The sequence below is a fragment of the Seriola aureovittata genome, chromosome 24, assembly GCF_021018895.1.
Source record: "Seriola aureovittata isolate HTS-2021-v1 ecotype China chromosome 24, ASM2101889v1, whole genome shotgun sequence".
In the NCBI taxonomy this organism is placed as follows: Eukaryota; Metazoa; Chordata; class Actinopteri; order Carangiformes; family Carangidae; genus Seriola; species Seriola aureovittata.
In genome coordinates, this window is record NC_079387.1 from 5,064,642 (window position 1) to 5,087,083 (window position 22,442).

The 22,442-nt window shown below is 40.8% G+C and overlaps 3 protein-coding genes, 2 long non-coding RNA genes and 1 other non-coding gene across 7 annotated transcripts; 3 read left to right on the forward strand and 3 right to left on the reverse strand.

Annotated features, from left to right (window-relative positions):
• Window positions 1-2,205: 2,205 nt before the first annotated feature.
• Window positions 2,206-7,288, reverse strand: LOC130165350 (dTDP-D-glucose 4,6-dehydratase-like). The gene is made up of 12 exons (XM_056370559.1): window positions 7,069-7,288; window positions 6,595-6,661; window positions 6,367-6,435; window positions 6,130-6,220; window positions 5,887-6,035; window positions 5,697-5,795; window positions 5,495-5,554; window positions 5,376-5,419; window positions 5,096-5,261; window positions 4,936-4,991; window positions 4,606-4,703; window positions 2,206-4,514 (listed from the first exon to the last, which is right to left on the reverse strand). Exons 1-12 carry the CDS (start codon window positions 7,113-7,115, stop codon window positions 4,420-4,422), a joined length of 1,041 nt encoding a protein of 346 aa, XP_056226534.1. The 5' UTR covers window positions 7,116-7,288; the 3' UTR covers window positions 2,206-4,419.
• Window positions 7,289-7,754: 466 nt separating this feature from the next.
• Window positions 7,755-13,415, forward strand: gpr180 (G protein-coupled receptor 180). The gene is made up of 10 exons (XM_056370075.1): window positions 7,755-7,987; window positions 8,589-8,732; window positions 8,879-8,973; window positions 9,212-9,317; window positions 9,773-9,953; window positions 10,120-10,169; window positions 10,332-10,489; window positions 10,623-10,820; window positions 10,906-10,983; window positions 11,166-13,415. The coding sequence occupies exons 1-10, from the start codon at window positions 7,849-7,851 to the stop codon at window positions 11,319-11,321; spliced, it is 1,305 nt and encodes a 434-aa protein (XP_056226050.1). The 5' UTR covers window positions 7,755-7,848; the 3' UTR covers window positions 11,322-13,415.
• A 547-nt stretch (window positions 13,416-13,962) lies between these two features.
• On the reverse strand, window positions 13,963-14,044 carry trnas-cga (transfer RNA serine (anticodon CGA)). The gene has a single exon. It is a non-coding gene; the product is annotated as a tRNA-Ser (tRNA).
• Window positions 14,045-14,802: 758 nt separating this feature from the next.
• Window positions 14,803-16,697, forward strand: LOC130165125 (small integral membrane protein 11-like). Its single transcript, XM_056370076.1, has 3 exons — window positions 14,803-14,955; window positions 15,784-15,999; window positions 16,162-16,697. The coding sequence occupies exons 1-2, from the start codon at window positions 14,941-14,943 to the stop codon at window positions 15,970-15,972; spliced, it is 204 nt and encodes a 67-aa protein (XP_056226051.1). The 5' UTR covers window positions 14,803-14,940; the 3' UTR covers window positions 15,973-15,999; window positions 16,162-16,697.
• Window positions 16,698-16,840: 143 nt separating this feature from the next.
• On the reverse strand, window positions 16,841-21,512 carry LOC130165126 (uncharacterized). 2 transcript variants are annotated; one of them, XR_008826722.1, is made up of 6 exons: window positions 21,448-21,512; window positions 21,142-21,264; window positions 20,916-20,974; window positions 20,677-20,775; window positions 18,115-20,572; window positions 16,841-17,593 (listed from the first exon to the last, which is right to left on the reverse strand). It is a non-coding gene; the product is annotated as an uncharacterized LOC130165126 (long non-coding RNA). The 2 variants fall into 2 exon arrangements; XR_008826721.1 differs by having other exon boundaries at window positions 18,115-20,775.
• Window positions 20,785-22,329, forward strand: LOC130165127 (uncharacterized). The gene is made up of 2 exons (XR_008826723.1): window positions 20,785-21,019; window positions 21,165-22,329. It is a non-coding gene; the product is annotated as an uncharacterized LOC130165127 (long non-coding RNA).
• Window positions 22,330-22,442: the final 113 nt, after the last annotated feature.

The window sequence follows — 22,442 nt, forward strand, 5'->3', positions numbered from 1 at the left end:
ACTGCCGTTGTGTAACGCTGGCACAAACAAATTTATTAACCATTTCTTGTCATTGATGTTACATGTTTGATTAAATTCTCCGTGTTGACTTCCTTTTGTCAAATGGACCCCTGTCAGGACTGTTGAGCAGTAGGGCTCTGTGGACGGGAATATAGGTCAGTCAGTTGATGTACCACTTTGGACCAGGATGAATCCTAATGACCCCTGTAGCATTTGGTTGGACCATCAGTTGTACTAATTAGAAGTACAACATGCTCAGTTTTATTTCCTGTGAAAGAAATCCAGCACTTTAGTTTCAGGTTTTTGAATATTTTCAAAACCTTTTGATGCCTTAAATTCTAGGGTGATACCCAGCCCTAATGGAGCAGGTAGTGAAGTTGGTTACACTGTATACAGCGTTACCATGGCAACAGATACACTGACAGTGTCACCGTGGCAAAGGATTCCGTGTCACTACGGAAACTACCTTACCAGCAGGATTATTTTGATCGTCAGTGAACATTTAATGGTGCTATGCTCCCATTGCTGCGGCCTGCAGGCCCCTCTGTTGTAGAAAGACTTCAAACCCCAAGTTTTACAGGAAATACTTCAGTTACTTTGTTTAACCTTCAGCTAAAGTCTTCTGTAGCACATTTCCTTCAAAACCTCCGAGAGGTATGTGTGAGTGAGTGAGAGTGACTGAGGTGTAACACAGCAAGTGTCAAAAAGAGAGGTTTCTCCACAGTGTTGTGTGTGCGTGCGTGCGTGCGTGTGTGTGTGTGTGAGTGTGAGAGAGATGTTTGGACAGGTTCTTCCAGATATGAAACAGTTTTTCTTTTTTAGTTTGTTAGTTTTATTTTCTTTTTGTTAGTTTTTGTTTTGGGACCAGGTGGAGATCTAGTTAACAGCAAACCGTAGGATTCAGCTGTTTGCACACAGAGTTCTCGAGTCTACTTTCGCTGCTAGTTTGTGTAATTTATCAAGCATTTTTGAGAAATATTTATTTTTATAAGCCTAATACAAAAGTTGATATTTTACAAAGTGACTTGACCAAAAGACAGTAAACAAAAACACTGGCACTTGAATGTTGAATGTCATTGGTATGAGTGAAAATTTCTATTTTTCTGGGGTAGTGTGAGCTTTTTAATGTTAAAGATGCAACGTGTAGGGATTTCTCTTTGGATGTCACTGTTACAAGCTTTGATAATAACAAATGTAAAAAGGTTTTAAAAATCCAAACCCAAAAATAACAATACTGTCACTGGTGCCAAAACACTTAAAATCCCAATACACCAGTTCTCTGCTAAAGGCCAGTACAAGGGCACTCACACCATGTGCACATCTTTTTTCTGCCTCTTATCAGATGTAGTTTTCTGAAAACAAAGTGCAGTAGCGCTACAGGATGAAGTGTAACAACTTCCAGTATGTATAATTTTGTTTTGCGATATCCACATAACTGTAGTATCTGGAAATTCAGTTTAGAAACCATTTGTAGATAAAATAACCAGTTACGTTTGTCTGTTCTTGGCTAATACAATTAGCGGTTGTTTTTGTTTTCGATGCAAACCTCTCGAAAATCTGTCAGTAAACACGTCCGATGGCCATAACTGGGCTCTACTGTCATCTCCAACAACACGAGAAGATGTGCACGTGGTGTCAGTTGTTTTACAGTTAAAGTGACTGTGACATATGAAGAGAAACATCCTACACGGGTTACCTTTAAAGTCACATTGGACTCAGTATCAGATCCATAAACCTGTTTGTGCGACAGGTTCCATTGCCAATAATGAAAATCAACCATAAACAGCCATTTTTAATTGGCAAACAAAATTTGAGACAATACCACCATGTATGCCAAGGTTTGGATAAAAAAAATAAATAAAAAAATAACAAAATGTTACGATCAAAGACCATTTTGTAAAAAAAACAAACAAACATGCAGTACAAAAAACAAGTGTCCAGATTCTCTCCAAGTCAATTGTTGTTTTTGTTTTTTTCTTTTCATTTGAGTCTTTACACTTTTCCTTCCCGTTGATACCCTTGTTGTGAATGTCTGGCAAGTGGCGACCTTTAAAGTCTTCATAACACAGAATTAACTGTGGTTCTATTGCTATGTTGTTGTGATTTGCATATTTTCAGGCGTCAGTGTGTTAATGCTGTCACGGGGGAGCTTCTGGCCAATCAGAAATGAGGATCCATCCTGCTGTCTTTGTTAGAGTGACATGCTTTTTTTTTTCTTTTTTTTTTTTAATTGCAACTTGCAGCTGATCCATGGCTCTTCATCTGTCTTGCATGACAAGAATAATGTCATTAATTCCACTTTGCACAAACACTCAGTTATACTGGGACAAATCCATTTGTCCAATGACTGGAGCCTCAGTGGACCAGAAAGCAATGGAGCCAAAGTAAATCCACGATCATTAACAGATCAAACACATGGCGCACAGGCAAATAATCACATTTTACAGCCTCTTGTGTGCAATAACACAAAGTTTTGTGACGATAAGTTCATGGCTCTTCTGTAGTTGTTGTCAAATGGCAATCTGGGATGCAACGTACACAAAAAAAACACTTCACGGCTTCATTTCACTTTCAATGTGAGTAACTTTAGAAGGTGATCTATTGAGGAATGATTGCTGTTTAGAGAGAGATCTGAATTGAAATGGAGCCCAGTGTCGTCACCATTACCGACTGGCCAGATCCCCTTAATGTGGACACACAGCAGCACCGGCCTGGTAGTTAGTATTTGCTTTATGTATTAGTTTAGCAGTTGTGCACGAAGAGGAGCACTGCACGAAGAAAAAAAACTGTGCATATATTCTGATTTTACCACAAATAAAGGTTTGGATTTGCAAATGTAACTGGTGTTTTGATCTGTTTCTTCTTCTTCTTCTGTGTATGTGTGTCTTGTGCGAAGGATTGTTTGACAAGTGCCAGATAACTTGAAGATATTAAATATTAACTTTATTTGTTGTTAAATACATTCTACAGCATCATGATTAAAAACATTTAGAATGTGTGCAGTGTAAAAACACCTGACTGAGATGTCTGGACTTTGAATTAGCTCTGTTCCCTTCTCAACCTTTTATAATATGGCTGCTATTAAAACTAAAACATTTCAAACTAGTCAAAATACCATAAAAGGTTCACATTTTAAATTTGAAATGTGAAGTTGCACCTTCAGTACAGCTGCTAAAACTTGCTACACATGCTGGATGTTAGGGGCTGGCATAAACAGGGGTTTCCTTCTTCCTACTCTTGTCTGTCAGTACATTAACCTGCACGTAAGTAAGTAACCAGGTTTCAGCCGTCTTTCTGCGGAAACTGGATTTGTGAAAAGTCACGAAGAGGAGAAACCTGCTTGATTTCTCCAGGAAATTGCTTTCTCTCTCTCTGCCACATACACATGTAACCAGGTTTTTAATTGGCTAGCAAGACGCAGCCTCCAGCATTTGACTATTTGAATAATTCAGGCACATTTGCGCTTAAGGAAAAGCAGTGCTTTCATTACAGTCTGTCCACCTCTGAAAACAGAAGGAAGCTGCATATTGCACCACTACAACTGTTAAAATAAGGTCAGTATTGGGGGAGAAATCACATTCTAGGCAGATTTACAGTCAACGGGTTATTAAAGTGCATGTTAACACACGACCTTACCTTACTTACTGTGCATGTAAATGTACTGCCTGCGTCTTAACCTGTTCTGAGAGGCACCACTAAAATATTTGGTTGTTAGATTGACAAGCTGCCTGCTGGCTTTGAATCCTGCGCAAAAAGCCTGCAATCATACCCTGTGGAAATACATGAACGTACATGCCCCAAAAACTCATTCAAAAATGTCAAAATAAATTCAGGGTCTGACACAAGTGTGATGCTGCAGTTTGTCACATGGCAGCGAGGGATGAAGCTGTCTTTGATTTGTGCCTGTTTGGTTTTTCACAACTGTCACTGCAGCCCAGTTTGACCCGTTTCTGTCGGTGTTACCCCTCAGGGAAGTAAATAAAAACAGACTAGCATCCCGAATGCTGCCGCCTTTACAAGAGAGAGATTTAACATTGTTTCATGGAGCTTCCACATACTTCCACAGAGTATGTTTAAACATTTAAAGATTGTACATCAAAATTGAACAAGCCCAAGTTGAGCAAAATAAGACCACTTGTCAACATCAGCTGAATCAGTAATTAACATGAAGATAAAGTGCATTCATTTGAATGTTTGATTTGGTTGAAGGGAGGCGCTGCCTTCCTGTTGGCAGGCACTTCAGGGCCCGCTGGTCCAACGATCATTCAGAGACAGTTGAGAAGAATGAAGCAGCAGTGTTCTGTAGTTGTTCCTTGAGCTGTAAATCAGCCATAATAGCATCTGTGCTGCATAAATATCATCTGAAATTTGTTCAGTCGGCATCCTGTCAGTCGAGACACAGGGCACAGCAAAGGCCACTTATTTGCTGGGAGCTTTTTCAAGCTTGCTTCTGATTTGTCCTTGGTCCTTGCTTGTGTCTGACCAGAAGTCTGGGTTGTCTTGGTACCATTTGACTGTAAGATGCACAAAACACAGGAATTAATAGCACACATATAGAGATTTTATTTCTAGAGACCTGTGGTGTGTGTGTCTGTATTAGTATACCAGTCTGTCTGATGCCTTCAGCCCAGGACACCTCAGCTCTCCAGCCCAGCTGCTGCAGCTTCTCACAGTTGATGGGGTAGCGCAGGTCGACCCGCGGCCTGTAGAGCATCAGTACATTCAGATGTGTCTCTTGGTGATATGTGAAGACATAAGCTTTGATTTTTCTATGAAATATTTGCACACTGATGTGTCAGTCATCGTGTTAATAGCTGTAATAATAGAATTTGTGCAAGGGTGTGGCTATTTCCTGGAAGCATTACCTACCACTGCCTGGTAAATACTGAACTCGGAAAACATTCATACATTCATTTTTTTACTTTCTTGACTCACCTGTCGGGCACAAACTCGAGCCAGTCATTCACCTCAGAGTCTGGCACATTCTTGACCTAAAGAAAAAGAACACACTCTGTTTTAATAAGTGATAATTTTCTGAAAATTTGCTACCTCTTGCAAGAATGTTTTAAATTAGAAAAACACTTCCTAAACCCACCATCCTAATAAGCTCCCTGGCCAGCTGCATGATGGGAATCTCACAGCTCGTCCCTACATTGTATATTTCGCCCACAATCCCTTTCTCCAGAACCAGCAGGAAGGCACTGATGGCATCACTGACAAACAAGAAATGGCGGGATTTAGGGAGGGTTCCCTGGATGGTGCTGCGGTAAAGAGGAGAAAGAGAAACTTGATTTACTCTACTTTGTTTTTCTCTAAATATCAAACAACTACTGAAGCTGATTTATAACTACAAGGTTTCTCAGTAAAAACTTTACCATTTATTGTTCATTTGCAAGAGGGAGAGAAACCTCGGAATGACCTGAAAGATCAAGATGACAATTTATTAATTGAGAGAAACTAAAATTAGCAGCAGTTGTTAGTCAGGATATTATACCTTCTCCGTGTACTGCCTGGGCCCGTAGATGTTGTTGCTCCTGGTAATAACGATTGGGAACTGGTAACAGATAGAGAGCAGAATTTAACACACAAAGAAGCACAAAAATGTTTTTAAAGGCCTATAATTTATATAATTTAATACATCAATGTCATTTACATTTACTGTGTGTGTATGTGTGTGTGTGTGTGTGTGTATGTACCTTATATTTGTCCCAGTAGGATCTGACCAGGTACTCTGCAGCTGCTTTAGTGGCAGAATACGGGTTGGAGGGCCTCACTGGACTGCTCTCATCAAACACCTACAGGGAATGAAACGCCCGCTATCCAAGTCAATAAATGACCCAAACTCTGCATATCCACCCAACGATCTATCAAAGAGTCTCCACTGACCTCATCCAGACTGGCTCCATACACTTCATCAGTGCTGACGTAGATGAAGCGCTGCGGCTGGTGTCGGGCCTGATGGGCAGCTCCCAGTAAAACTCTGGTTCCATCGATGTTAACCTGCTGGAAACTGGACGGAGATTCAAACGACGACTCTGAGGGAACAAAAAACACAGTGAGTGGCAATTAAAAACAGTAACATCAGGCCGGTGTACAAGCCTAACCTGTGTGTGAACAACTGCTGCTCACCGACGTGTGTTTTGGCTGCTAAGTGGAAGATCACATCGATGTTTTCTGTGTTGAAGATGTGATTCACCAACCGTGAGTTACACACATCTCCCTGTTGAAGAAAGCAGTAGATTCAAATGGTTGTACCACTAATTCATTCAAATCATAATAGTACAAATGTCGCTGTCTACTTGTGGAAACCAGCTGCTCTCAGATTTTACCTTTAGTTGTACAACATTATTATACAGCAGCTCTCACCCTGATAAAGGTGTAGTTTGCTCTGTCTTCAATGCTCTCCAGACTCCTGGGGCTGCAGCAGTAATCCAACTGGAAAAGATCAGACACTGAGAAACACACTCACAGCCTCACACATGAGTATTTAATCCGTTATAGGAGAGTAATTCAACACTGAAACACATACGTCTATAGATCCTTTCATCCATCTGTGGACACACACACACACACACAGAGACAGTGAAGACTTACGTTATCCAGGTTAATAATTCTCCAGTCAGGGTGCCTGTTGACCAGTGAACACACGAGATGGGAACCACTGGGAGAGAGAGAGAGAGAGAGATGCAGTATATATATGTCAGAACATCTCAAAGAGTCATGTGTGCCCTGACTCACTGTCCTCTGTGTCTTTCCTGTAGTTCAGTTTTGAGGTATTTGTACTGTACTATTTTATTTTCTCCTACTTTATAACACAGATACTTGATAATTACCATAATTATTAAGATCAAAACCTGCATACTTGTTATTACAAACACCTACCTATAATAAACATTAAATACACTAAATGTAAAATACGTAGAATAAGCTGCTAATGTGTTAATGCAGCAGTAATAAAAGTCCAATATAATATATTCATGAGAGAGGTCAGGTATTGTTGCTTTAGGAAGCTACAATTAACATTAAGTTAATTGTTTGTAATGAATCGGAAGTGATGTCTGAACTCACATAAATCCAGAGCCTCCAGTCACCAGAACAGTGCTATTAAAGTCCATCCTCTGCTCTAGCTAATGTCACTTCACATTACTGTCTACATAATCACAACATCGTCACTGTTTTATATTCAGTCGTGGAGCCTCTATTCTACTATTACTTTACTATTTTACTCTATACTACTTCTCTATTTTCCTCTATGAAGCGGATTCGTTGTATAATGTGCAACAGTAGCGGGCTGTTTTACGGCAGTGTTGACACGTTGAAAAAGGGTGGGGCATTAAACGCAAGACGGCCGCTTTCTGTTCTCTGATTGGTCGTTCTGTGTGACGTACTCATAAAAGTGCTCTTTGATTGCGTGAATCTCAAATCAATCAAACTGTCAACGGTGCCTACCGGGCTGGGCAACGGTGTCAAGTGAGCTACAATAAACATATACTTTCCGGAAGTTTTTTTTCTAAATAAGAGTGTTCAACTTTTTGTCAATCTACTATTTGTCATAGATTACATATACTGAACCACGGTGGTGGAATATAACTAAGTACATTTCAATGATAATAAAATAAAACTTAATAAAAGTCTGTACTCCATTAATATGAATATTATTTGTACTTCATTTACTCGCCAAAAATAACACACATAACGCTTTTATTTGAGGGCGGAAAAACCTGACTTCCGTAACCCTAGGTAACTTTGAACAACTTGACGCAGCTGGTTTACTTCTGGCTTCGTGGCTCATTGAATTGAATAGCTAACGTTTATTTGTCGATAGCGTTAAACTGCAGAAGGGAAAAAATGTCGTGTTTACTGGTCACACTTGTAGCTGCAGTGCTGTTCAGTTCGGGGGCTTTGGGGAAAACTGTGACGGGACTTTTTAAGAGCGAAGTGGCGAGACAGCAGAATGGCCAGTTCATCACTAAATTCATGTACCAAGGTAACGATGCTGATGTGCTGCTGCTAACGTGTCACTTCACCAGTGCTTATATTCTCATTATACTGCCATTCATTTTAATGTGGCCTGAAGACACTGTGTTAGTATTCACTGTTTTTGTGTTGTTTATTTGCCACTGATGGGTGTAACTATGTCATCACTTTATCTGATAACTAATGAGTAACAGCATTTTAAATAACCACACTTTGTATTTTTTTTTTTTTTTTTGTAGTTAATAGCAAATTTTCCAGCATCATCAGATCATATTTTCATTTTTCATTATTTTTTTGTTTAGCCAGTGAGAGCTTCAGTAACTTGCTCCAGTATACTTCCTGTGAGGTTAGGGGTCCGCTACAGTAGGGTGGATGCTCACTGGAGGATTTGCTGGTTAAAACTTGTGGAGCCACCATGAGCAGGTCAGAGAGAAGCCACAGTATGTGTCATGGTTTGAAGGTTCAATTAAATCTCATTTTTCATTAGACTCTAAATTTCCCATGGCCCTTCAGTAAACCACTTAGCAATCAGTACAATAAGAGAAATGGTAGGAAACTCTTCCCACCAACCACTGATCCAACACCCTTTTCCCGTCTCTGTCTTTGTGTAGGTGATAATGGTCTGTTGGTGTGTCGACTGGACAACTCCGCTCTGGCTACAGAGAAGGAGTCCAGACTGCTGTTGTATCAGGATATGGACTCAGACCTGGACAACCTCAGCTGCACTGAGAGGCTTGCTAAAGCCCACTTCACCAGTAAGAACCAGCGTTTCCACTAATACCAAGTGCTGACTTGCGATATGATGGATGTGGTACAGCTGTATTGATGTATTCTTCTTATTCCTCTGCTCTCCTCGCTCCACGTTGTCACCTCATCTCATCTCTGCCTCCCCCTGCTTCAGTTTCTCTCCACAAAGAGGAGTTCAACCAGACGATCCCTCGCCAGTCCTCCCCCACAGCCTGGCAGGCCCTGTATACTGACAGATATACATGTCAGGTAACATGAACATTATAGATTCCTATGAAACTAACCCCCCTCCACCCCCCACCTCAACCACTGAATTTAAAGAAGTACATGCAGTAAGTGAAACAAAAGCTTAAACAACCGCAAAGATGTGTGGTTTTTAATATTTCTCCAGTTTCAGTGATTGTATTGATGCTGAGTACAGTGCACAGTCTTTTATCACACTTAAGTTTTTTTTTTTCCTCTCTCTGTTTCTTGTCTGTCTCTCCAGGAAAGCGCAGTGATTCCCTCTCATGCTGACCTCAGTTTTACTCTGTTGCTGTTGAACGCTGACTCAGCTGGGAATCCTCTGGAGCACTTCAGCGCAGAGGAGGCAGGTCAGACATCCCCGAATACTCCCATCAGCACAGCTAAGAGGCGTGTCGGTGTAATGTCCCCGGCTTCCAAGCGATAAACAAATATGTTTGTATTGATTCATAACAAATAAAAGATTATATTTTCTTCATAGATTTGTGCTTGAACCTGCAGGATTCTCTCTTAGAGCTCCTCTGCTTTATGCTTGTGTGATTTAAAAAAAAGATGTTTGTGTTAATTATTCATAGGATAGAAAGGATGTAATGGCCAGCTGCTGTGTCAAATCTGTCTCATAACTGTTCTCTGCACATATATGACATTATAACTGTAATGTAACTGGATGCTAGGATTTGTAGAGATTGCAAGGATTTGTCCTGGGGGATCTGCAACACTCATGTGCAACAAAATGTTTCCCCTTGACTCGATTTCCTCTCTCTCTCTCTTTCTCTCTCTCTCTCTCTCTCTCTCTCTCACTCAGGTCTCCACAGTTTTTACTTCCTCCTGCTGTTGGCCTACTTCATAGCCTGCTGCATCTACATCCAGCCTCTGTACCAGGCGCTGAGGAAAGGAGGTCCCATGAACACAGTCCTGAAAGTGCTCACCATGGCACTGGCGTTACAGGGCTGCTCTGCTCTCTGCAACTACATCCACCTGGCCAGGTAGATATGATCCACAGCCAGCGAGCAATTTTCACTTAGTCTGAATCACTGCTATTTAATGCCTATTCCACATATAGTTTTTAATCGTGTTACCTTTGCAGGGATGAATAAGAAGAATATGAAATAATGCCGTCGTGTTTTCTGTCCCTGATCTTGTGCTCTGCAGGTATTCTCGAGACGGTATTGGTATTCCTCTGATAGGCAGCCTGGCTGAGTGTAAGTTCCTCTTAATTAAACATGTCTCTTCTTTCCATTTGTGTTTATATCTGCTTCTGAAGTTAGATTCAGTAATAAGAGTAAGAGGAAATTCTCTGATGAAATAAAGAATGTTATATACCCTCTTCTTTTTTCACTTTTTCGGTTCCTGTCCCTGTGCAGTCTGGGATATGGTGTCCCAGGTGTCCATGCTGTACATGTTACTGAGTCTGTGTATGGGCTGGACTCTGAGTCGAGGCAGGAAGCCTCAGTCCAGACCTCTGCAGTGGGAACAGTCTCCGGCCTCCACGGCTGTCGCTGTTGGTGGAGTCGTTACACAGGTACGCAGATTTACACCGAAACTTTATTCAAAAAAATATTACAGGCTCATGATGTGCTTTTTTTTTTTTTAATGAAATTTGGTTCAGGAAATATGACTCAGAGCTCTTGAAAGTGAATCAGTGTAATTTTCAGGGGGTGCTGCTGCTGTGGGAGCAGTATTCAGAGTCAGAGAGTGACCATCACAGCTACCACGCCCAGCGGAGTCTGGCAGGTGTCCTCCTCATCGCTCTGAGAGTGGGCCTGGCCCTCCTCCTGGCCTCTGTCCTCTACCAGATCATCTCCACTGAAAGGAGCACCCTGAAGAGAGACTTCTACCTCTGCTTCGCCAAGGTAAACTACACCGTACACGAACCTGCATTCTCCAGACAAATATTCACCTCCAGCTCTTCACGTGGTCACGCGGTTTTCGTTGCAGGGATGCTTCCTGTGGTTCCTCTGTCACCCCGTCCTCGTCCTCATGTCTGTTGTCTTCAACGAGCACCAGAGGGAGAAGGTTTGAACACACAAACAAACAACATTTTAGCAAAGCACCACCATGAAGTGACATGTGATTGACCTTTGGCATTGAAGGTCTGCAGGATTGCAGAGAAACACAAAAGCTACTGAAGTTAAGATAAATCCACAAAATCCACATGGCGTCTTTAACCCTCTATCTCGTCGGTTCCTTCTCTGTAGGTGGTGACTATCGGCGTTATCCTCTGCCAATCCATCTCCATGGTGATCCTCTACCAGCTGTTCCTTTCTCGCTCTCTCTACTGGGAGGTCTCCTCTCTCTCCTCTGTGTCCCTGCCGCTCACCATGTCCAGGACAAACCACAGGGGGCGCTACTGAGCACATCCACTGTCACGACTCACCCGATCATCTCGGGAGGGAGGGAGAACCTGCAGCGACACCGAGGCTTCTCCTCACTGAACCCACGCTGTCAGAGGAGGGAGCATGAAGACGGAAAGGAGACGCTGAAGCGACTGCTCTCCTTTGCTGTTTCCTGGGAGAATAATCACCACTAGTACGCCAGTTACCAGGAAACAATAATACAGGTCAGAGACTGACCAGAGGACAATATTTACAGCAACGCCCTACCTCTAGTGACAGGTGATTTTTGACTGGACATTGCTGAGCAGGGGGACAAGTAATTTAACGCAGGACCACCTAGAGAGGAGACAGGAGGCTTTCAATAGGTGTCTCATGCTTTCCATGACACGCTAGATGTCCCAACTTGCCCAAGATTTAAAGGATGCATCTGCTGTTGAGAGTGAATCAAACGACAGTGCAGAAGGTAGAGATGGACGCAGGCCATGGTCTTCTTTTCTTCTTGTGAGGCTTATCGTTGTGTTTAAGGCAACTTCTCTGAATTTGCCCTGCACATTGAACAAGAAGTAGATCACATACCCAAAGAGATAGGTGGTTAAGATAGATTTTAGAAAGACACAAAGAAAAAGAAACTTTTTTTTTTCTGTCTTGAAGGATGATGCTGGGTGTTATTCTGTATTTTTCTTATTGCCAACAAATCCCATGAAAAGAGCAAAACCAACGATGCAACTCTCAATGATTTTCTCACTTTCCTCCTTTGTGCAAATGTGTAGCTCCCATATGTAATCACTCAGTAGCTTCCTAAAACAGCTGGGCACTGTAGCTTTTAGCAAACGTTACCGTTACAGGATAAATAGTGCACTTGTTGGGGACTAGTTTCAGCTGCGGATTAATACACATTTTGCACGCAAGTGGGAGTTAACGGTAGCAGAACGGTACAGTGTTTGACACGATAAAGGAACACATCAGCCAGTGCTGTTCATCGGTCCATCCACAGTAAGATAAACCAGGCTCCGATACACAGCAGGATCATCTAATTGTTGTTTTTGGTCTTCTCATCGGATTTCTTTTCACAATAAGAGAAAATATTGATAGATGGTTAGGTCAATAGATCATGTGATCATGGATTGACTGGATAGATAAAGGTGATGAATGCATAGGTCAAATTTGGACAGATTGATACAGTATGTTGACAGGTGGAGAAAAGGATTTTTAGAAGGCTAAATGTAAAGGATTGGTTTATTTTTTTGTTTTTGCACATCCAAAGTGATGAATATGAGCCAAAAGATGAGTGTGTGCCGTCCCCTGCACTCACACATCAAGCCGTGCTTTAAGTTATTTCCTCGCTCTCGACGTGAATTTATGAGCTGACAGCATGTGAGAACTGAACCTTTAAAATAATATAAACCGCATGACTTTTTCTATTTTTGATGTTTTGTGTAAAAAGCAGATCAGGACAAACCAAAGTGTTGTATAAATACATTCCAGTGATAATCCCAATTACACATCTTGATTGTTTCTCTCTCAGATTATTTATCTCTGGACACACTGTGACTCATTACCTTCACAGTGACTCTCAATAAAACTTTATTAATGTCATATGGTAGCCCAGTGGGAACAGGCCCATCTTTTCATTTAAGAATTTGACACTTTTCATCTGATGGAAATATGAATATAGAGAATGACATGGAGTGCACACAAATTTATTGTGCATTTATTTTTCAAAGAGAAGCTATACTTGAATATGTTTTGTTAATCACAAAATGTGCAGTCTGATCTGTTCTATTAGCTCTTGTTGCTGAAACAGTACATGTGTTTTCTGTGTAGCATGTGCTGTATTCGGGTGCAAGAGAGTTCATACTGTATTTTTAATTTGTCCCACAATGACAATCTTATTCTAATTAGACAACAACAAAATAAAAGGCCTCTGGTTGTACTGTGTGCTTAATATTTCATAATATTTCATCCTTAGGTTGTTGGAATTGCGTTTGGGTTTTTTTCTTGAGTTATCATGCATCACTTGTATTTATTTTCTGTAACCTGTGGAAATACAGGATCTGTGATCATGACAACTGTACACGGTAACTGTAATAAAACACATTTTAAAGAAAACTAGCAATCCCTTGTATCATCACTAATGTCCTTCATGCTGCAAGCTCAACTAATGTGACTAATTGATGTACATTAGTTAAAGGATCAGAGCATAAAACACCAGTCATTGGGACATTTACTATGAATAAAATACTGTTTTACTTTTGGGATTTGATGGACTCTTAACGCAGAGCAGAACAAAATAACCTTGGCCCACTTGGTAAAAGTAACCCAGTTTTTTTTTTTTTTCTTTTTTTACAGTTTTAAAGGCAAAAGAGTGGTCACTTCAGGTTTTTTTGTTCACTGCACTTTGTATGTGTTTAATTAATAAATAATAACAATTTTAGTGCCTAAAATCTATGCACAGTACTGTATGTTAAATCCCCTCTGTGAATAAAAAAACGGTGATGCATTACAAAAAAACAATTCAATTCAAGGGCTTCAAAATTGTAGACGCTAGAATAAATCATATATAAATTTTTAAACACACAGAGGACGGTGAAGCTATGCTTTTTGGCAAACCAATAATATTTCTGATGTAAAATTTAGGTAGGTGAAATAAATGAAACGTCGTCACGAACAGGATTCGAACCTGTGCGGGGAAACCCCATTGGATTTCGAGTCCAACGCCTTAACCTCTCGGCCACCGTGACTGTGCACGTCACAGCCGCGTACGCTAATTTATCAATGATTGTACGTAGACGCATGCGCTACTTTATATTTAAATGTTTTTTTGTCGGTTTTTATGACAATGTTTAATAATTGTTTGTACTTTGTATTAAGCTACGTTATACATGCAGGTAACGCAGCAGAAGCAGTTATTTAATAGTAAACGTGGCTAGATTTACCGTTAGCAAACACGTCAAGTTAGGTAATCAATCTGATCTTCGTTACTCCCCGAAGATTTAACAAATTTTTTGCTATGTCTGCAATTGTTTTTTTGAACGAGAAAACACCATTAAAGAAACCACAGCAACGTTGTGAAGGTCAACGCTTTCCTATTAAAGATAAATAGGGGTTCAGGAGATCCTTTGTCCCCACTGCCATCAGGCTGTATAACACCTCAGCCAAGGGAAGTATTTTAACCATCCATCCATCCATCCATCCATCCATCCATCCATCCATCCAGTAAAGTAGCTTAAATCTATTTATCTACTGGACTGACTAGATCCTTCTAGCAGGTTCTAGTCAATCTTGCTACACAAGACTGTCGAGAGTAATGATCTATTCTTGTTCTACAAAGAAAATTGTTCACAAAAGTTATTAATAAACATTAAAAAAAATGTATTGCATTTGAAAACACTTCATCGCAACTTTAAGTGCGCACAGAGTGGCTGAGGAACGCTAATAGGTCTGTTGAAAACGACAACCAGTTATATTTGATTCAGCACGTTGTTTTTCCCTGTGAGTTTGAACACAACACAGATTACGTCAAACAGAGACTGCATTTTGATTGGTCCTTCGCTACAAGACCCACCTTCTAAAAGGAATACCAATAGTAATCTGGCTGTCACAGTGAACAAGAGAAGTCAACACTATAGAAGATAAAATGATCAACTGGAAGGTAAATAAGCTAAAATATAATAATAATATAAAATAAGAGACACATTGAATGCCTTGTTATTACTGTAAAGTTGCCGTTTAATTTTTGCCTCGTATTTTCCCATTATTAGTCACAGCAGTCTCTAGCATAATGCTAACGTTAACAGCTGGCACGTCTCGCGTTATCTGTCACAACTAACTTTGCATTAATGTACATGGTAAAGTTACGGTTAAATATTGCGTGTGTCTGTCATGTCGTCTTCCTGTGTCGATGTTTGAGAAGTGTCAGGTAATGCCATTGATTCACTTCGGGGCTACGTGATATGGTAATGCGTTAATGCTAACCCTAGAAAGAGAATACAGGTGTCATGTGCTTATTAGGAAACCTGTGGGTTTTTTTTTTATTTGGGTTAGTATGTACAGAAATTTGAAAAGTATCAGTTTTTTAATGAGGTTTTGTGTATGACCTGCTACAACTACAAGCCCAGAATGCACATGGTTTGCAGCTGTTTCTCTCTCTCACACACTACCCCCCCTTTCTGTGACCAAATTAACTCCCACCTCCCATCTAGACAGCTGAGGCTTCTGTTGATGAGGGGGGGGGGGGGGGGGGGTGTCTTCTCGAGGATCCCTGGCTCTTCCACAGCTTTCTTTTCCCTTCTTTCATTTCCTGTTGTGCAATCACAAGTTTGTTATATTGTCATCATCATCATCATCATCGTGAAAAATTGGGCCGCTATGAAATCAGAGCTGCCCTGCGTCCTATACAAAAATGTACTTTGTTCTGTAAAAATGTCTGAAGGCAGAAAACACAAAGTCCACCTCAAAGATAAACTCTGTCTATCCTCAGGCTTTGGACAATGTCCCCGTCCTCCTGTACATCCTGGCCCTGAAGACACTGCTGCTATGTTTGGCATTCGCTGGGGTGAAGATCTACCAAAGCAAGAAAGCAGAGGCGGCCCTGATGAAGCAGCAGGCTGAGAAGAGGAGGCTGGCCCAACAGACGCAGGAGCTAATCGACAACTTGAAAGAGGACTGAGCAGAGGAGAGAAGCTGCCTTACACAGGTACGGCACGTTGTGTAGTCTAAAATAGATTGTTAAATTGATGTGCCTTCAGGGAATCTTTGATTAGGTGATAGCTGATGCAACAAAATATGAAGTGAATCAGTTGTATTGACAGGTTATTGTTCGAGATCCATCTTACAGTTTTCCTTTTCTCTTCTCCAGGGAAACATTTTACTGACCTGAGCAACAAGCCGCTTTCTCCAAGATGAGCCACATGTCTGGCTGTCAACAGGCAACAGGAGGGCTTTCCCGTGCTGCAGGAAACTGTTTGTGTTTGTAGGACTGGGACTGTTCACCATGTCAGTTTTATCTATCTTGTGTAAGTGTTTTACTGAAGCAGGTTTTTATAAGATTAAATCACAGCAGAAAACGTGGGCTCCTGAGATGACACTGAGTCCTGCTCAGTGAAAGAAACAATGCAGGTTTAGCATCATCTTGTCATTTGCCAAACATTCACTCTGCTTCCTCAAACATCATCTGCCTTGCTTATGCTCATTCAACTGCTCAGCTGAGACATCAGCCAGACACACAGAAAACAACTGTAACACTTGAATATATTTCAGTTTGTACACCACCAGATAGTTTGTCAAATGTGCTTATTCATATAAATACAGCATGGTGTTTATTCTGTGATATTCCTTTGAAATTGTCAATCAGCTTTGTAAGTTTTGTAATTATATTAAATCGTTTGTTCCACACGCTGTGATTCCAGTGAATTTTCTGTCAGTTAGAATAAAAATAAAAAACAGAATGTATTCCCTTTTAAATAACTTATATCTGACTGAATGTCTTTTGACACTGTCCACTCTACCCGAAAAGTAGTAAGATCAAATGAGATCTGAACTCGCAACCTCTGAGTCTGTAGAGTAGTCCTCTAACCCCTTCAGCCACTCTGTCAGAGGTGAAAACTTACAACTTAAATAATTCCAGGGTGTTTTAACCACAAGAGTTTCAGTCTTTCCTCTGTGTCGGCCCTTAAAAGTTCATATGATTGGCTGACATTTCAACATACAACCTGTACAACTGCTGTTTTTCGGGCAGCAGCCAAACACCCCCCTGTTCTCTACCCCGCTTAGTACGATCCGGGTTCCCCCTCCTATAAATCAAATTGGATTCTACCACCTCTCGTTTGACAGTCTGACCTTTCACCTTGGTTTGGAGGGAGCACGGATGGGAGCACATGCTACAAACATTTGGGTAAGTTCAATTCATTGAAATATCACTAAACAACTATGAAAATAAGTAACATCAAATGCCTTTGTGTTGCTCTTCCATTAACTTCCATGTCATGTCAAAGGAAATCAGAAGTGAGTAGTCTCAAATTCAAAATAACCAAATTATTCACAGTTAGCTAATTTGGCAGGCTGAGTTAGCCCCACATGCTCAAGCTTCCGTGTTGACTTTCAAACATCCTAACTGGTGATATCATTGATAGGAAATATTGGAAAAGGCAAAGAAAACTCAAAACAAAGGGTCCAGAGGGAAGGACGGTCTGCAGTTCTTTAGTCAGGAATTTGACACCACATTTCATGGTGTTTGTGTTTGTGTGCACTTCAGGTCTTCTCTGGCCCGTTTTCTCTCTTCAGTCAGCAGCCTGGACAGAAAACGTGTATAATTAACATTGACAAAAGGAAGATGTCATGATGAGCATCTCTGCTCAAAACATGGATAAAAATGAATAAAATCAAAAATGATTTACTTTGTCAGCATCTATTAAAGTATCTTACTGGTCTCAACATTGAACACCTGTAGCAGCCCTCAGACAACAAACATTTTCATAGACTGTAAAAAGTATATCTAAGGAGGCATGACAGGTAACTACATTACACAATTCACAATAGTGCTTATTTACCAAAGGTAATGACGAGACAGTATACTATGTTGTTGTTGTTGTTGTTGTTGTTGTTAGAAATCAGTGTTTGTGTAGTTATTGGTTGTTTTATTTTTGGAGCCTCTTTGTGTTTCTTCAAACATCCGGTGGAAGTTTAAGGGCACAACATTGTTTGTTTGTTTACTTACTAAAACATCAAAATGTAAAAATGTCCTGTATCAACATGTCTTTGTCTTCGTGTGTGTGTCAGGGCTTGAGGCCGGAGAGGTGGGGCTCGTGCTGACCTACGCCGTGACGCTGATAGGAAACTTCCAGTGGAGCGTGAGGCAGAGCGCGGAGGTGGAGAACATGGTGAGGACGGAGCCGCCGGTCCGGGGGGGTCGAGTCAGAGCCGGAGGGTCGGTGCGGGGACTCAATCAACCTCTTTATGTCCTCAGATGACCTCGGTGGAGCGGGTGGTGGAGCGCACAGCGCTGAAGAGCGAGGCACCCTGGGAGACCCAGAAGCGTCCTCCTGCCGACTGGCCCAGACTCATTCACATGCTGATTTTCTAACAGGTTGTAAAGTCCTTTTTCTTCATGTTTGTCCTCCTCAGACTCCGGCAGAGGGAGCATCCACCACCATCTACGCTGCAGTCGCCTCTGAGATGGAGGGAGTGGGGGGCTGTTACGTGTACAATGGCCAGAAGACGCAGTCCGCTGACCTTTCCTACGACTCTGAGCTCCAAACCGAGCTGTGGAAGAAGAGCTGTGAGCTCGCGGGCCTTCAGGAGAACTGATATCCTTCAGACTGATGCTACCTCACTTTATCATGTTTGACCGTCCACCTTGAGTTTTCCTCAGGAGCAAAAGCCACAAACCTTAAAGAGGAACAGTCAAAATAAATGTGTAAATTGTTTTAAGTTAACATGCAAGTCTGATCAGGCAAAACAAGTTAAAACAGCTTTAGACTCCACACGTGGGGCTTGGATCCAACTTCCTGATTTCTAATGGTTGAGATAATGTTCTATCACAGAGGCGTCTATCATCGGACCAGTGGGAAGGTCCTCCGAAACGTTGGTGTCTTCATTATAACAAAGCTGACTTTGTCTGTGAGACGTCAGCAGACCGATATATAATCCTGAATGCTGTTAGCCGATGTTTTCATTGTTTATGTGTGTCAAGTTTTGTGTGTTTTGTTTGAAGTTTATTCTCAGTTCTTTGGCTAACCACAACTCTGCCCAAACTTGAGAAATGGCTTGCTCATCTTAGGAACGCAAAGGATAACTCAATTCTTTTGATTCTTTATTTTCTTCCAGATGGGGAGGATGGAATAATAGAACAGAATGCATTGAATCGAACGGAATAGGTTGAAAACCTTAAAGATAATAGAAAGACATGCATTAGTTCAAAATAAATGCATACATAACATTTCCTTAAAGAATATTGAAGACTAAGACAAAGAATAAATGTTAATTTTCCAACTAATGACTCAATTCACCTAACACAAAAGTTTCAACTTAGAAAGCATGTTCTCAAATACAAATAGAAAAGCCTACAAAGCACATAACTTGGTTTGTCCTACCAGTTGCGTCTGTAATGATGAACATGAGCTGTAGCTGGCCTATTGTTCTTCAGCAGCAGCAGCAGCAGGTGAAAGAGTGACCTGAGCTCCTCGCCAAACATTTATAACTTCCCCTTCCTTGCTTCCTGTGCACATGGGTGCACCAAATTGTGTGGTTTCCCCCTGCCGGTTTGGAATGCATGCTGGGGAACCTGCCTGTGCATTTTGTGACTGGTTTTGACACAAAAATGTGTCAGAAATAAGATTTTTAATCCGGCGCCGACGTTTGGTAGCATGTTTTTATCTGCAGCGTTTGGTGGATGGGAGGCGATGCACTGTGTGAATGTATGACATGTGACTATTCAGAACAGTATTGAAACCGCATTGTATGTTAATATATGTAAGAACAGAGGCCTGTTGTGAAGGATGAGTTAGTACGATCTGAGTTTCCCCTTCTAAAAATCCAATTGGATGCTCCCACCTCCTGTTTGAAAGTCTGACCTTTCACCTTGGCTTGGAGGGAGCACATGCTACAAACAATTGGGTAAGTTCAATTCAATGAAATATCACTAAACAACTGTGAAAATAAGTAACATTTAATGTCTTTGTGTAGCTCTTCCATTAACTTCCAAGTCATGTCAAAGGAAATCATAGTAGTAGTAATTTAATTTGAAATTCTCTGTTGACTTTGAAACATGTTCACTGGTGATATTGATATAAAATGTAGGAAAAGGCAAAGAAAAATCCAAACAAAGAGGGGAAGACAGCCTGTGGTGCTTTAGGTAGAAAACTTTAAACCACAATTGTGTTTGTGTGCACTTGAGGTCTTCTCCAGGCCCTTTTCTCTGTTCATTCAGGAGCCTGGACAGAAGACAGACTTGTATAAATGACATTGACAAAACATATTATATTTTCTGACAGTTAAGGCTTTGCAGAAAACAGTGTGTATCTTTGCTTGTGCAATAGTTTGTTGCAATGGCATGAGGAGGACCAGCAGAGTCCAGCAGATCACTCCAACTCCAGCCTGAGATGTGCCACATTCACCCATGCTGTAGTAAAGAGACTGGAAGGTGGCCATCATTTATTTAAAGTATTTATTTAAAGACTTACTTCCTTACAAAAATACCAAAAACCACAACATTTTTTAAAACCAACCAAAAAATACTCACTTTGTTTCCAGCTGCTGAAACAAACAGAGGCCTGATGTGAAGGATGAGTTTTAATTGGGTGTGTATCTTAAGAGGGGAACTCAGTTAAACACAAGATCTAATCAATGTGGTGATATGTATACAAGCAATAGTCACCAGCAGATGTGTGTCCCGCGGCGTCCGGTCTGGTCCGATCCGGTCCGGTCAGTTGGACGTGGGAGGGCGGAGCGCCAAAGAGGAGGTGGAGGGTTCCAGCTGCATGTGTGTAAATGAGCAAAAAGACTTAGTCTAAAAGAGGCATGTAAGCAAAGAGCAAGAATATACAGTATTAATGTAAAGATTGTAAAAGTTGATTGCAGAGTAACTGATATGAAGTTTGTAAAAATGTGACGTACGTGATGTGTGTTCCAGGCGGCGGTCAGAGCTGAGGCCTGCCGACTGCGCCGTGATCCTTCTGTGAAAAATGAAAATGGATATAAGGTTTACATATGACACACTGGTATGAATGGCCAAATGATATTTTTGCTAAATAGCAAGAGTTTTGCTGATTAATTGCAATGAATAATATAAAAAATTGAATAGAGCATGTTTGTTTTGTGATCCTGATATGAGTGCCATTACCTTTTGTGATGGGTGGCCGCCAGCTTCCGGTGTGATGGACATGTGAGCGCAAGGAGTGAAGAGCCGGAGTTGGAGCGGCGTGCCGGTCCTGGTCCTGGTCCTGGTCTCCTGGTGGCGGGACATCTGCATTCAAAGAAGACACAAGCACAAAGTCAAAGTGTAAGTCCTGTACATTGCAATGAGAAGAACTCAAGAAACTGTTTCATTTGAGCTGCTTGGAAGTTAATGGAAGAACACAAAGGCATTTGATGTTAGTTATTCTTGCTAGTTGTTCAGTGATATTGAATTGAATTGAATTGAAGTTACCAGGAACGTTTGTAGCATGTGGTCCCGTCCGTGCTGCCGCCAAGCCGAGGTGAAAGGTCAGACTGTCCAACAGGAGGTGGATGGATCCAATTTGATTTATACAAGGGGGAACCCGGATCGTACCAAGCGGAGGAGAGAACAGAGGGGTGTTTGGCTGCTGCCCAAAACAGCAGTTGTACAGGTTGTATGTTGAAATCAGCCAATCACATGAACTTTGAGGGCTGACAATGAGATGACATTCACCTGCCTTCAATGTATGTACATATTCTAATTACATATAATACACTCGTTCTGATGTTAGTAATTATTGATTATGGATTTAAAAAATGTATAAATCACATAGTAATATAGTAGTCGAATGCGCACGTGTTGGACAGGACGTGTTCGACATGCTGGCAAATATTCACATTTAGTCTTTGACGTCAGAGAGAGGAAAACATTTAAAGGAGTTTTTAACTTTAATTCTGTATTAAAACATTTAAAATCATTATATATATATATATATATAATATATATATATATATATATATATATAGAGAGAGAGAGAGAGAGAGAGAGAGAGAGAGAGAGACAGAGAGTTATATTTTTTTAATTTAAATTGTACTGCTTTGATAATATGAAACAACTTATACAATACTGTACATTTTCCTAAATCCCTATAAAGTAAACCATTTGTAAACTTCAGTGGATTGATCCAGTTCTCAGATTACAGATTTACATCCAAAAAAAATGAATGTACTAAAATACTAAAGCGCCAGATTTACAGGTCATAGAGAAATATTCCACATAACTTTACCCCACAGAGCTGATGTTTCCTCAGTACGGAGGAGAAAGAAAAAGAAACAAAGCAATTATCCAATTAAATGTATCTGGTTGCTTGCACAGCTTTGTGTGGTTTTTGTGTTTCTTGTGAACATCATTTAACCTTATTCTCATTATAACAATAACTTAAGTTGATGTTTGAAGTCCATTCTTGTTTATCAGAAACAGTAGTT